The sequence below is a fragment of the Pogoniulus pusillus genome, chromosome 24 (genome assembly GCF_015220805.1).
Source record: "Pogoniulus pusillus isolate bPogPus1 chromosome 24, bPogPus1.pri, whole genome shotgun sequence".
Taxonomy (NCBI): Eukaryota; Metazoa; Chordata; class Aves; order Piciformes; family Lybiidae; genus Pogoniulus; species Pogoniulus pusillus.
Window position 1 is genome coordinate 18,472,373 of NC_087287.1, and position 13,729 is coordinate 18,486,101.

Genomic DNA, 13,729 nt, shown 5'->3' on the forward strand with positions numbered 1-13,729 from the left:
TGGAAGGTCTTTCCCTGAAGTGTGCTCCTGAAGAAGGCACAGTGTGGCACTCGACACTTCTAAGCCTGTGCTGCAGGAACAACTTTTCCAACCTGCAATTGGAGTGCCTTTCTGTATGGAATCTTAGCTAAAAATAACATTAGCTATTCATATTTAATGTCTGGATGAAAAAACCTGTCTATTTAAGGTAGAGCCTGTTGTCTCCAAGATGTCACCAGTAAGTAATATTATTTGAAGCAGAATGTTTTATTTAATATTTAATAGCATGTATAATGAAACCAGGGGGGAAATATTCTGATTTCAGAGTAGTATAAAATGCCCAGCATCATTCCACTGTCTGCTCTGCCCCGCTGAGGCCACACCTGCAATACTCTGCCCAGGTTTGGGTTCCCCAGTTCAAGAGAGACAGGGATCTGCTGGAGAGAGTCCAACAGAAGCTATGAGGATGACTGTGGGACTTGCACATCTCATCTCTGAGGACCAACTGAGAGACCTGGGGCTGTTCAGTCTGGCAAAGAGAAGGCTGAGAGGGGATTTGATTGACACCTTTCAGAATTTTTTTGTTTAGAATGGTTTAGGCTGGAAGGGACCTCAAAGTTCAGGCAGTTCTAACCCCCCACCATAGGCAGGGACACCTCCCACTAGAACAGGTCGCTCAAGGCCTCATCCAACCTGGCCTTGAACACCTTCAGGGAGGCAGCAGCCACAACCTCCCTGGGCAACCTGTGCCAGTGTCTCACCACCCTCACTGGAAAAAAACCTTTCCTAACATCCTGTTTAAATCTCCCCTCTGCCAGTTCAAACCCATTCCTCCTCATCCTGTCATTACAAGACCTTGTCAATAGTCCCTCCCCAGCCTTCCTGTAGGCCCCTTTCAGATACTGTAAGGCTACTCTGAGGTCTCCTCAAAGCCTTCTCTTCCCCAGGCTGCAGCACCCCAACTGTTGTAGCCTGTCCTCACAGCAGAGCTGCTGCAGCCCTCTGAGCATCTTGGTGGCCTCCTCTGGACTTGCTCCAACACTTCCATGTCCTTCTTGTGTTGGGGGCTGCAGAACTGCACCCAGGACTCTATGTGGGGCCTCAAGAGAGTAGAGCAAAGGGGCAGAATCCCCTCCCTTGCCCTGCTGCCCACACTGCTCTTGCTGCAGCCCAGCACAGGGTTGTGTCTGGGCTGCACTCACACTGCAGGCTCCTGTTGAGCTTTGCATCACTCCAGACCCCAGGTCCTTTTCCTCAGGGCTGCTCTCAGCCATTTGCCACCCACCCTGGAGCTGTGCTTGGGACTGCACCAACCCAGGTGCACAATAAATACCTGAGGGGTGGGTGTCAGGATGAAGGTGCCAGGCTCTTCTGGGTGGTGCTCAGTGACAAGACAAGGAACAATGGGCACAAGCTGGAACACAGAAGGCTCCACCTCAAAACGAGGAAGCACTTCTTTACAGTGAGGGTGACAGAGCACTGGAGCAGGCTGCCCAGAGAGGTTGTGAAGTCCTCTCTGGAGACTTTCTAAACCTGTGTGGATGCATGTCCATGTGGCCTGCCCTGGGTGATCCTGCTTTGGCAAGGAGGTTGACTGATCTCCAAAGGTCCCTTCCAATGCCTATGGTTCTGTGACTCTGTATAATATTGCAGTATTTCAATATATTCTGTATTATAAGCAGCTAACCTAAATTTTCACTTGCTTCTGTCAGTACAAAACAAAAATCTGGAAAGTAATAATTTGCATCAGCATAGAGAGGATGCTTGATGCAAATCAAGTCTGGAATGATCCAGTCACTTCTCTTTCAGAAGCTGGTGTAGTCACCATTTAGCTCAGAGCCAGAAACTGGATTTTCTGTTCTACCAGCCAAGTTTCACGTTCACCACAAATTAAATCCTGCTACCAATTTGATTAACCAAATAAGGACTTTTTGTCCTGAAGAGATGAATCAGAAGCCAGAGAAGTTGAAACTCACACTATTTCCTGATAGTCTTTTAACATACAAAGTCTGCAAAACAACAATCTTTTCAGACAAAATGTAGAGCCAAATCTAGACTGAATTCATATATCCTTACTAAAAAAGGAATTGTTCTGTATTCTACTTCTTAGCACAGCATCCAAATCAATTCATGTTACAGCAGACCTTTCACAAAAGGATTCCATACTTACATAAGCAGCACCTCATAGTAAATGGTCACTAGCAAAGGAGAGTATTTTAGAAGTCCAACATGTCCAGAGAAGGGCAATGAAGCTGGTGAAAGGCCTGGAACACAAACCCTATGAGGAGAGGCTGAGGGAGCTGGGGGTGTGCAGCCTGCAGAAGAGGAGGCTCAGGGCTGACCTCATTGCTGTCTACAACCACCTGAAGGAAGGCTGTAGCCAGGTGGGGGTGGTCTCTTCTCCCAGGCAACCAGCAACAGAAAAAGGGTACACAGCCTCAAGTTTTGCCAGGGGAAGTCTAGGCTGGATGTTAAGAGGAAGTTGTTGGCAGAGAGAGTGATTGGCATTGGAATGGGCTGCCCAAGGAGGTGGTGGAGTGGCCGTGCCTGGAGGTGTTCAAGAGAAGCCTGTATGAGGCACTTAGTGCCATGGTCTAGTTGACTGGATAGGGTTGGGTGCTAGGTTGGACTGGGTGATCTTGCAGGTCTCTTCCAACCTAGTTGATTCTATGATTCTATACTCCTTTTGGGATGGGCAGCTATAATTCTATCAACACCTAAAAGTTCTGTTGGATCTAGGAACAAAAGTTAGGGTCACAAGAAGAAATTCAAATGATCAAGTAGAAATGTGACTGCTTACCTGTAGCGTTCAAGTGTCAACACTGGGTTTTAAGTATCTTCTTTCTCCAGTATAATATTTATTATTTGCAATCCATAAACATAAAATAGCCAGCTGATCACTCAGAAGTTTTTACTTGTTTTACAGAGAGGGTAAAAAGAGTCCACTTCCAAATTCCTGGACAGAACATTAAATAAACTGATACTTGTATACAAGAACACAAACACCTGTCCCACAGGCATTCACACAACAAATCAGTTGAGATACAGAGACTTATACACCATGAATTCTGAGCTTCATTCAAACTGACTCCAGACTAACACAGCCATCAAACTTAGGTGTGCAAACTCTACCCCATTTGGTGGGCAAAATCCACCCCTCCAGTCTGCTGCTGAATTTAGACTGTTTGAATTTGGTCTGAAGGAGATACTGCAAAGGCATCAAACGTGGAAAATGTATAAACTTGGGGTTTGATGCCCTTCTTACAAAGAGGTCTTCATCTCTGTAATTACAAGGCAGCCACATTTACTTTCTTTTCTTATGCTCTACCCTACCTCCTAATTGAAAAGCACCAATGTAAGGAAAATGTTTTCTAATAACCTTCATTTTATTTAATTTTTTTTTCAGTTTGACACTTTCTGCCCAGTTAATCTCCTAGAAAACAATATTTAAGGACCATATAGGTACACACACAATCTTTTATCATTATCATTATTGTTTAACAGCTGCTCTCAGTTTGGCTGACCTTCCTCTTGGGTTTGTTTCAATATCCTTGGCCTGGGGCGTAAGAACTTTTCTCTGTATAAAAATCCAATTGGAGTTGGATTTTCCATGGAGAGACTGCTGTGCACCATCCTTTTTGGAGCTGTCTTTCAGAGCTTGCCTTATCTTCTGCCTTGAGCTAAGGTTGTACTTTTCTGTCACGTCTATCCCGTGAAGAAAACGTTTGATAATGCGATCTTCCAGGGAATGAAAGGAGATGGCGACAAGGCGACCTCCCGGCCTAAGGAACTTCTCAGCTGCTTGCAGCCCTAAAAGCAGTTCATGGAGCTCATCATTGACAAATATTCGCAGGCCTTGGAAAGTCTTGGTAGCAACGTGTGCAGGTCTCTGCAGCAGGTCCCGCCGAGCGTACAGTGCCGATGCGGGAAAAGCACCTGTCAGCAATTGCAAAAGGCAGATGTTAACTTCCACACAGCAATCCTGACAGTCAGCCACTCCTGTACCAGAGCAGGGCGACGAGGCTGGGGAGAGGCCTCGAGCACAGCCATTCGAGGAGAGGCTGAGGGAGCTGGGATTGGTTAGCCTGGAGAAGAGGAGGCTCAGGGGTGACCTTATTACTGTCTACAACTACCTGAGGGGTGGTTGTGGCCAGGTGGGGGGTGGCCTCTTCTCCCAGGCAACCAGCAATAGAACAAGGGGACACAGTCTCAAGTTGTGCCAGGGGAGGTATAGGCTGGATGTTAGGAAGAAGTTCTTCACAGAGAGAGTGATTTCCCATTGGAATGGGCTGCCCAGGGAGGTGGTGGAGGCACCGTCCCTGGGGGTCTTCAAGAAAAGACTGGATGAGGCACTTAGTGCCATGGTCTGGTTGATTGGATAGGGCTGGGTGCTAGGTTGGACTGGATGATCTTGGAGGTCTCTTCCAACCTGGCTGATTCTATGATTCTATGATTCTCAGGGGAGACCTTATTGCTGTCTACAACTACCTGAGGGGAGGTTGTGGCCAGGAGGAGGTTGCTCTCTTCTCTCAGGTGGACAGCACCAGAACAACAGGACACAGCCTCAGGCTGTGCCAGGGGAAATTTAGGCTGGAGGTGAGGGGAAAGTTCTTCACTGAGAGAGTCATTGGACACTGGAATGGGCTGCCCGGGGAGGTGGTGGAGTCGCCGTCCCTGGAGCTGTTCAGGACAGGGTTGGATGTGGCACTTAGTGCCATGGTCTGGCCTTGAGCTCTGTGGTAAAGGGTTGGACTTGATGATCTGTGAGGTCTCTTCCAACCCTGATAATACTGTGTGATACTGTGTGTGATACTGTGATGACTCTGGGGGAAGCAAACTTACACCTGGCCCCTGAGCGGGGAGCTTCCCTCTGGACAATGTATCTGTGTTTTCTGCTTTGACTCCAGAGTTCTGAAAGCAAACTCTGTTCAACTGAGGTGGAGTTCCAGTGCCATGGGCAGTGGCAACTTCCACTGGACCAGATCGCTCAAGGCCTCATCCAACCGGGCCCAAGCAGTGCTACAGGCTGGGGACAGAGTGGCTGGAGAGCAGCCAGGCAAAAAGGGACCTGGGGGTGCTGGTACATAGTAGGCTGAACATGAATCAGCAGTGTGCCCAGGTGGGCAGCAGAGCCAATGGCATCCTGGCCTAGATCAGGAGCAGTGTGGCCAGTAGGACAAGGGAGGTTACTGTGCCCCTGTACTCAGCACTGGCCAGGCCACACCTTGAGTGCTGTGTCCAGTTCTGGGCCCCTCAATTCAAGAGAGATGCTGAGGGACTGGAACACATCCAGAGAAGGGCAACAAAGCTGGTGAGGGGGCTGGAACACAGCCCTGTGAGGGGAGGCTGAGTGAGCTGGTGGAGTTGGTCTCTTCTGCCAGGCAAGCAGCAACAGAACAAGGGGACACAGTCTCAAGTTGTGCCAGAGGAGGTCTAGGCTGGATGTTAGGAAGAAGTTCTTCCCAGACAGAGTGATTGGCATTGGAATGGGCTGCCCAGGGAGGTGGTGGAGGCACCGTCCCTGGAGGTGTTGAACAAAAGCCTGGCTGGGGCACTTAGTGCCATGGTCTGGTTGATTGGTTAGGGCTGGGTGCTAGGTTGGACTGGATGATCTTGGAGGTCTCTTCCAACCTGGCTGATTCTATGGTTCTATGAATTAGGCCTCAACCAGCCATGCCTCTCCCACCTACCCTAGGCCCAGTAGGCCTTGCTGCCCTGCCCGAGCAGGCCTGCTAGGCCTCAGTGCACAGCGAGAACAGAGCTTGCCAGAGTAGGCCTTATCCCACACACACTGACGTGAGAGAAAGAGACTGCACAGCCTGCTCCTCGTTGTTTTGGGGGGCAGGGGTGTGGCAGTTAATTACTGTGAGATGATCTTTTCCCCAAATTAATACTGTTTATTAATTTTGATGTTCAGGAGTCTCATCACTCCTGACCATTAACAATAATCAGCTCTTTGCACAGCCATGGGAACATCATAGAGAGGAACAACCAGACCTAGAAATAACCAGCAAAAATACACAACTGGGAAGATCTATGGACTGGAAGAGAGAGGGAGGGAGGTGGTGGAGTCACCATCCCTGGAGGTGTTGAAGCAAAGCCTGGATGGGGCACTTAGTGCCATGGTCCAGTTGACTGGCTAGGGCTGGGTGCTGGGTTGGGCTGGATGAGCTTGGAGGAGGTCTCTTCCAACTTGGTTGATTCTATGATTCTGTATAAATATCTACTTGAAATCTGGTTCTGAAAAAGCTAAATAGACAGGAGGGCTTGCTATATGCCCAGACATTTTTAGTCCAACCATGAACACAGCAATTGCAATACTGAACAAGTAAACAACAGAAATTAGCTACTCAGGCTACCAGCATGGCTGGGACACTAACGGGTCTCTGAAAGGTTCCTCTGTTTGCCCTGCCATGGCTATCTAGCACAACATCTGCCTACAATAACATTCTATAATGATGAACCAGGACATTCATCTTTCACTGTGAATTAATGCATCACACATCAAAGAAGGACAAATTAACCTTCAGATATATTCTGATACACACCTGAGCTGAACATGCACAAAGAGCACTGCCAGGCATATATAACAGCACAGAACAGCTGCATTCAGGAAACTGGCAAAGAAATGCAGCCACTCTACAGCTTTATGGAGCAAAGTGTCTCAGACTAAAACCAAAATCAAACTATTTCCAAGGTCAAAGACTTACTGGTCCGTCTTCAGAGACTGGGACTAATACATGTCATCTGTGGCAGTGCTTTCTGTCACACTGGCCTTCACCTTTTTCAGCAAAGGCAGTAGGTATGGATGTATCTTCCAGGGGTGAAAACATTTCCTACCCCACTCAGTTCTCTGCTACAGTTAAATAAAAATCTACTTGTGCTTACCGCTGAGGCACAAAATCTCTTGCCCAGCCTCCTCCAATTACCATGACACTAAAAGAAAATCCTTCCTGGTAACAGGCTGTACAATGTTCAAAAATACGAGGGGAAAAAAAGAACCTGTATGAGAAGCTTGTAAAATGAATTTCATTCATAAAACCACCACGCTTCTGGCTAGATGACTGCTTTGAAATCCCAGGGAGAGAAATTACCATTTGCAGTTTTGGGATGCCCTGATGCTACTGACACGTTCACAAAACCTAATAGATTCACACGTTGCCATGTATTGAAATTTTAAAAAGGCAGTGAATGAATTTAGCCTCTTGCTGTGCCTGTCAATATGAGCTATTAAAGTCCCCAGAGTGTAGGAGAGTGGGAGAGTTTAAAAATTAATTCAGATCGTGCACCTGTTTGCAGGAATCCGTCTGGTGAATTAGCACCGCGGCTAATAAGGTTCTGTGACGCAACTGATGTCCTTTTGTCTAGGCTCCCTCAGTACAGTGTTCATTCTCAGCCATCTGAAATTCAGGCAAGATTACAAACTCCAAAATCATAATTAATGTCTGAAAATGTGAACCAATCTGAATGAGACTGGCCTCACCCAGTAAGAAGAAGAGAAGGATACTGGGGGTACTGGTAGACAGTAGCTGAAGATAAGCCAGCAGTGTACCCAGGTGATCAGAACAGCCAATGGCATCCTGGCCTGGATCAGGACAGTGTGGCCAGCAGTGTAGTAGCACTGGTCAGACCACACCTTGAGTACTGAGTCCAGTTCTGGGCTCCTCAATTCAAGAGAGATGCTAAGATACTGGAAGGGGTCCAGAGAAGGGCAGCAAGGCTGGGGAGGGGCCTGGTGCACAGCCCTGTGAGGAGAGGCTGAGGGAGCTGGGGGTGTGCAGCCTTGAGAAAAGAAGGCTCAGGGCAGACCTCGTTGCTGTCTACAGCTACCTGAAGGCAGGCCATAGCCAGGTGGGGTTGGTCTCTTCTGTCAGGCAAGCAGCAACAGAACAAGTGGACACAGTTCTCAAGTTGTGCCAGGGGAGGTCTAGGCTGGATGTTAGGAGGAAGTTGCTGGCAGAGAGAGTGATTGGCATTGGAATGGGCTGCCCAGGGAGGTGGTGGAGTGGCCGTCCCTGGAGGTGTTCAAGAAAAGCCTGGCTGAGGCACTTAGTGCCATGGTCTGGTTGATTGGCTAGAGCTGAGTGCTAGGTTGGACTGGGTGATCTTTGTGGTCTTTCCCAACCTGGTTGATTCTATGATTCCATTCTATGATTCAGTACAATTCTTTAACTCTGTAAATTTCTTCAGGAGCTCATCAAGTCTTTCCAATTCCAGGTGGCTACATGATCTCAAAATGATCTGTTAACATATTATGTCTCCAAATAACACTGAGAACAATTACATTTAAAATAAACTAATAGATAACAAGGCACATTACTCACTGAAATTTAAACAGACCCATCAGTTGTATTAAAATTACATTCTCCAGCTATGGGAACCCAGCCACCTCCCTGGGAAACCTGTTTCAGTGTTCCACTACCCTCATGGTAAAGAACCTGCTTGTAACACCCCATCTAGATCTGCTCTTCTCTGGTTTGAAGCCATTTCCCCTTGACCTATCACTACAGACCTTTGTAAACAGTCTCTTTCCGTCCTTCTTGCAGGCTATAAATGACAGCAGCTATCTGCACACTTGAAGCAAAGCACACCAAACACACATATTTACTATCCTGGCAGGTACGTGCTGCACTCATTGCCTTTGGCATGTACACTACCTGATGCATGCCTGATTCATGTACAAGCTGCAGACTTTGAAGTGAGAACAAAAATTCCCTCTCATTGTCACACAGAGTGATCATTAAGTGATGACTCACACGTGACCCATTAAACATTGAATCATAGAATGATTTAGGCTAGAAATGACCTTTAAGATCATCAAGTCCAAGTGTTCACGTAACACTGCCAAGTCCACCACTAAACCATGTCCCTAAGGTCAGGAAGGGATCTTCACTGGAGTCTTTTGTTTATTTCCTCAGTTCAAGCCAGTGCTTAAAATTACTTCAGAAGTTACTGAGTTACTTGTTTATGGTTTATATCTTTAGCAGAGCAATATGATCGCCTCAGTCTCAATAATGGTACCCTTTGAACCAACAGTTGTTCAAAAAGCACACATCTCGTGACAAAAAAAGAACTTTTAGTTTGTGATGCTGCTAACAATGCCTACTAAAAATGTAACTCTTCAAGTTTCATAAAAGCCTCACAGTGTTTTACCTCCTTGTGTTTTTTTCAGCTTGATTATTCCTCACATGCACCATTTACAGCAGGGGCTTACAAAGCAAGCAGTGTCTTCAGGTCCTTTAATCACAGCAGCTAAACTTTGGGCCTCAATTAACTGTTCAAGTTTCAGTTTTTCAGTTTTGAACTGACTGCTTCAATTTTTCTCAAGTATCCTGATTTATACAAGCCCAAACCTTTTCATTTTTAAGTCCCCTAAGTTTCCAGTTTTAATACTAACAGCACTTTAGGGATAGGGTTTTTTAAGTCTTCAGGGTAGTGATACAACACTTCACAAATGGTAAATCTGAATAGCCATTTTGAAGGTCTGTACTCAAAAGAGACAGCAGGTTAGGACTGTTTGTGATCAGACACAGTCACTTTCATTTCTTGGGTAAAAAGATCAAAATATCCAACACTTCTTACCACACTGTTCACAAACAGGATTGGTGTCTCACATTTTCCTGGGAACATCTTCACTTGAGAACACAAACATGAAGGTTCTTGATGTGAGCACAGTTCCTGCCTAACTACATTTTGTTCAAGTTGTTTACAGTGAAGAGCAAGTAAGATGAAGTGTTTCAGTAGTTGCTTCAGGCTGATCTAGTTGGCATTCGCGAGGTGAAGCAAGCAAAGTATCTCTTTGCTTTTTGCTCCCTGGTTCTTTAAGGAGGCAGAAAAGATCTAATTTCATTCACAACTGGAAACTGCCCTGGTACTTCCCCTCAAAATGTTAAAATGTCAAAATCTCAAACTAACAGAGGCATTATGACATCTCTGATTTTTGTAGGCTTATCAATACCTGGGAAAAAAAAAATCCCTAGGCTGCTGTCATGCTGCATTTCAACTTGGTTGGCAGGATGAAAAAAAATCACCTCATGTAAAATCTATTATTAAACTAATCGTTGGGCTACAATATAAAAAGGGGGAGCTTAAAAACTATAAAAATAGAGCTGACATCAGAGCAGAACAGGCAGGATTAGATCCTGCATGATTTCAAGTACAAATAGATCCCTCTGGGACTTTGGGGATTAATATTTTTTCTCCTCAGCCACTGTGAAGAATTAATGAGGGTACCTGCAACAATGCTTGCAAGCTGCTGAGTTCTGGTGATGGGGTATATGCTGCGTGCCTGAACGATGGCTGCAGCGATTTTCCTGGCGTGCCTCTCCTCCCCGTATGTTCTCAGGATGGACGCAAGCGCCTGTTGATCTAAAGCGTTCACAACATCAGCAGCAGTGGGCATGTCAGGGTACCTACGCACGAGAAGAGCCAATTAGTTCCCTGACGTCAGTTTTCATTGACAAGAGGTGAAGCTTCATAGCATTGAGACAAAGTCAAACACACACCCTGCATACAAGTGCCTTTGAGGTGCTCAAACAAGAGACAGCAACCCTATGAAAACACATAGCACTGGCACCTTTTAAATCCTTTCCTTTTCTACTCTAAACGTTAGAGTTTGCTCCCTAACATCAATTAGAAGAGCCAAAACTCCCAAGCAATAGCATAAATGATGCTTAATGAGTTGACAAGAATAAATACTCTTCAGAACCGCTCTAAACCAGAACCACTGGGTGACTTTTTATTTAGTCAGCTTTAGAACATAAATTTGCCCTTTATGGCTCCGTTTTAGTCACCTTGCAGTACATGTTGTTTTCTACTCAGAACTGATTTCAAGGATCTCTCCTTTCACATCTACTATGGAAAAAGAATTGCTCATGAAAGCAAGTTTTGCTTTAGTTTTCATTAAAAGGCGTAAGAGCTCATATCAGAATACTGATTTGAGAGAAGAGAAGTTACTTCATGTTACAAAAGATAGGAATTACTACAATATAAACAGTACAGGCCATACATTTATTTGTTTTTAAATCTCTGTCACTTTGCTATTGAAATTGCCTTCAAGTCATCTTCTGAGCATCATATATGGGTTTGCTAATGTAAACCCACACAAAACCATGCAAGTGCAGAATATTTTGTCAGGCATTCGTTACTCTCCTGCAGTATCTTACAAAAGCTAACAAAACTTAGAAATCAGAGGCAAGTAGTATCATAGCAACAACCCTAGTGCAAGGCTTTTGTTATGCCACAGGTATCCTTTGCTCTTATGCTCCTCTTCCATGTATGCATTCTCATGATGCAGAGAGAAACCTGGAGTTCAGGTTCTTGAAATCTGAGGGCTGAATCCCAGGAGGATTATGTGAGATTTTCACACAACACCAGAAAAAGTGAGCATCCTGAAATTTACTGTGCTGAGACTCAACATTAACGTGCCAATAGAATTCCTTAGAAGCTGAGGGTTCCCATCAGCTCTATGTGAACAATAAAGATCAAATGGTAATTCTTGAGACTACAGTCTCATCAAAACACAAAGCAAATATTTTCACTCTCCCAGCAATGCACTATGCAATTACTGCCGGCATCTGTACGACAGAGAGCTCTGATGGTTCACGCGAAAAGCATAATGCCACAGAAATGCAGGAGATGGCAACTCCTACAGAAGGAGAAATTGTCATTCCATCACTGATTTTCATGCTCTTCAAGGTTCTGAACACCAGCTCTAGTCATTTAAATAGTGGTGATTTATTATGCAGTTGTTAATTTAGCAATTAAGTAAGCATGATGTGCTTCCTACACAACGTGAAAGCAAGCTTGTAATATTGCTGAGGAAAGCTTAAGAGAAATGGAAGACAACATCATGCTAGTGTGCTAAAAGCAATGCTGCTATCTGATTTCCACTGGCAGGTACCAAGGAGGGGATTTTACTTGTTTTACATTACATGCCTTTTGGAGAGAAGTAAGTGGGTCAGATAGCCATTCTGGAGAAGAAGGAGGTTGCTCCTTTCCTGAGGGAGCAACTGAACATGCGTAAGCGAAGGTTCTACCAGTAGTACGTGAGGCAGAAAAGGAAAGGGACAGCAGTATGGGGTTGTTAGTGCAGTCAGAGAAACTGCAGAAATAACAGGGAGAAGACATGTGCCTGAGATGCTCCTGTGACTGTGCAACAAACACTCCCAAATTTTAATGGTACAGGTAACAAAAATATCATTAATTACTCCTCACTGGAACTTTCATCCTATTTCCAAGAAGGAAAAGACAATAACCAACGTTCCAAGTGCTGAGATGGACAAGAGCTTCACGGCAAAAGACAGACAATCTACTTGTGCAAAAGCAGATGCGGCTTTATGACGAGAATTCTTCAGCTTAAGGAGAAGCAAACTGCAGGGGGGTTGCTGAGCACAAAGGTTTTGAGCTTCAGGGAGAAATATTTTATTAACAAGTACCTGTCACTATCCATCCTCATGTCCAAAGGTCCATCCTTTTGCAGGGAAAAACCTCTTTCAGGCGTATCAAATTGCATGGAAGAACAGCCAGCATCCAAGAGAACTCCATCCAGAGTGCCTGGCTCAACTCCAGCAGAGAGTAACAAAGCCTCTGCCTGGCTAAACTGTCCTAGGAGAGCGTGAACCTGGTTCCTGTAAGGAAGCAACAAAGAAATAGCCTCAGCTTTAATTATAGCAGCACAGTGACTTCCCCTTGTATAGCAGGAATTGGACAGTAGTGCTCACTTGTCTCACCTGCAATGTGGCTATGACCAAAATAATACTTACGTACTTTTCATATATCAACACTGAACCTGGTCCAACCCAGGTATCAGTGGCTGCTTAAGGAAAAGAAAGTGAGGTGCTCCATGCTTTCCTGGGTGTCTAAACCTGGACCTCAGGTTCTTGCTTATACATAAGGTGACTTACAATAACTTATTTTATCTATCTTTCAAAACTCAATGCATTTCACAGCTTTAAAAAGGTTAACCAGTATGCTGCTGCATTTTTAAGCAGTACCTGTAAAACACAACATATTTCTGCCACTGATAGCAGTTTGGGTAACTGCTCTTCATCTCCATTGATTACCATTTCAATTATCACAAGGTCCACTAGGCTAACTCACAGAATTTTGTCTAAGTTACACAGGCAGTAGTGCACGAGTGGAGAGAACAACTGCTTTAACCATTTCAGCCACAGCAGGACAGCTGCCCATGTATCATCTGACACTTGAGCACTACAGGAATTTTGAGAACATGAACTCTTTCAAAACATGATCTTAAGTCTAACCCTTCTTTCAAGACAGTTTAACATCAAGACAGCTATGACACAACATAGTCCCCTCCAGTGGCTACAGCTGTCCAACTGGAGTGGGATAATGCTACTAGGATTAACCCAAAAATAGAGAACAAGCTCCATTAAAAGGAAGAAGTTGTGAGCACAATCATATGGAAGAACATTTAGCTACACAATGGTACCCTCATCAGTGCAGAATGAATCAACCTATTTAACATAGCACAAAACCTGGGAAATACCTTGAATGAACAGACTTCATGAGGGATATCACAATCACACATACAGGTTCTTTAATTGAACACTGTCTGGCAGATAATGAAATACAACTCTTCAGCTTAATAGGAACTGACAGTTCCTGAAAAGCACAACGATCCACATAACGTACTGAAAGCAATTTAAGCTACACAGTTCTAGCACTGGGATTGTATTTCCCCTCAATATAATGAGGGGAATTTTCTTGCAAATCTCTCCAATTGGGC

The 13,729-nt window shown here is 45.0% G+C and overlaps 1 protein-coding gene across 2 annotated transcripts in view; it reads right to left on the reverse strand.

Moving 5' to 3' along the window:
* Positions 1 to 2,817: 2,817 nt before the first annotated feature.
* METTL15 (methyltransferase 15, mitochondrial 12S rRNA N4-cytidine) overlaps positions 2,818 to 13,729 on the reverse strand; it is an 84,456-nt gene continuing 73,544 nt past the window's right edge. For both annotated transcript variants that reach the window (XM_064163846.1, XM_064163845.1), the window contains exons 4-6: positions 12,417 to 12,608; positions 10,213 to 10,391; positions 2,818 to 3,915 (exon numbers count right to left, since the gene is read on the reverse strand). In XM_064163846.1, coding sequence (XP_064019916.1) covers positions 3,470 to 3,915; positions 10,213 to 10,391; positions 12,417 to 12,608 — 817 coding nt within the window. In that variant the 3' untranslated portion in view covers positions 2,818 to 3,469. The remainder of the gene's footprint in view (positions 3,916 to 10,212; positions 10,392 to 12,416; positions 12,609 to 13,729) is intronic.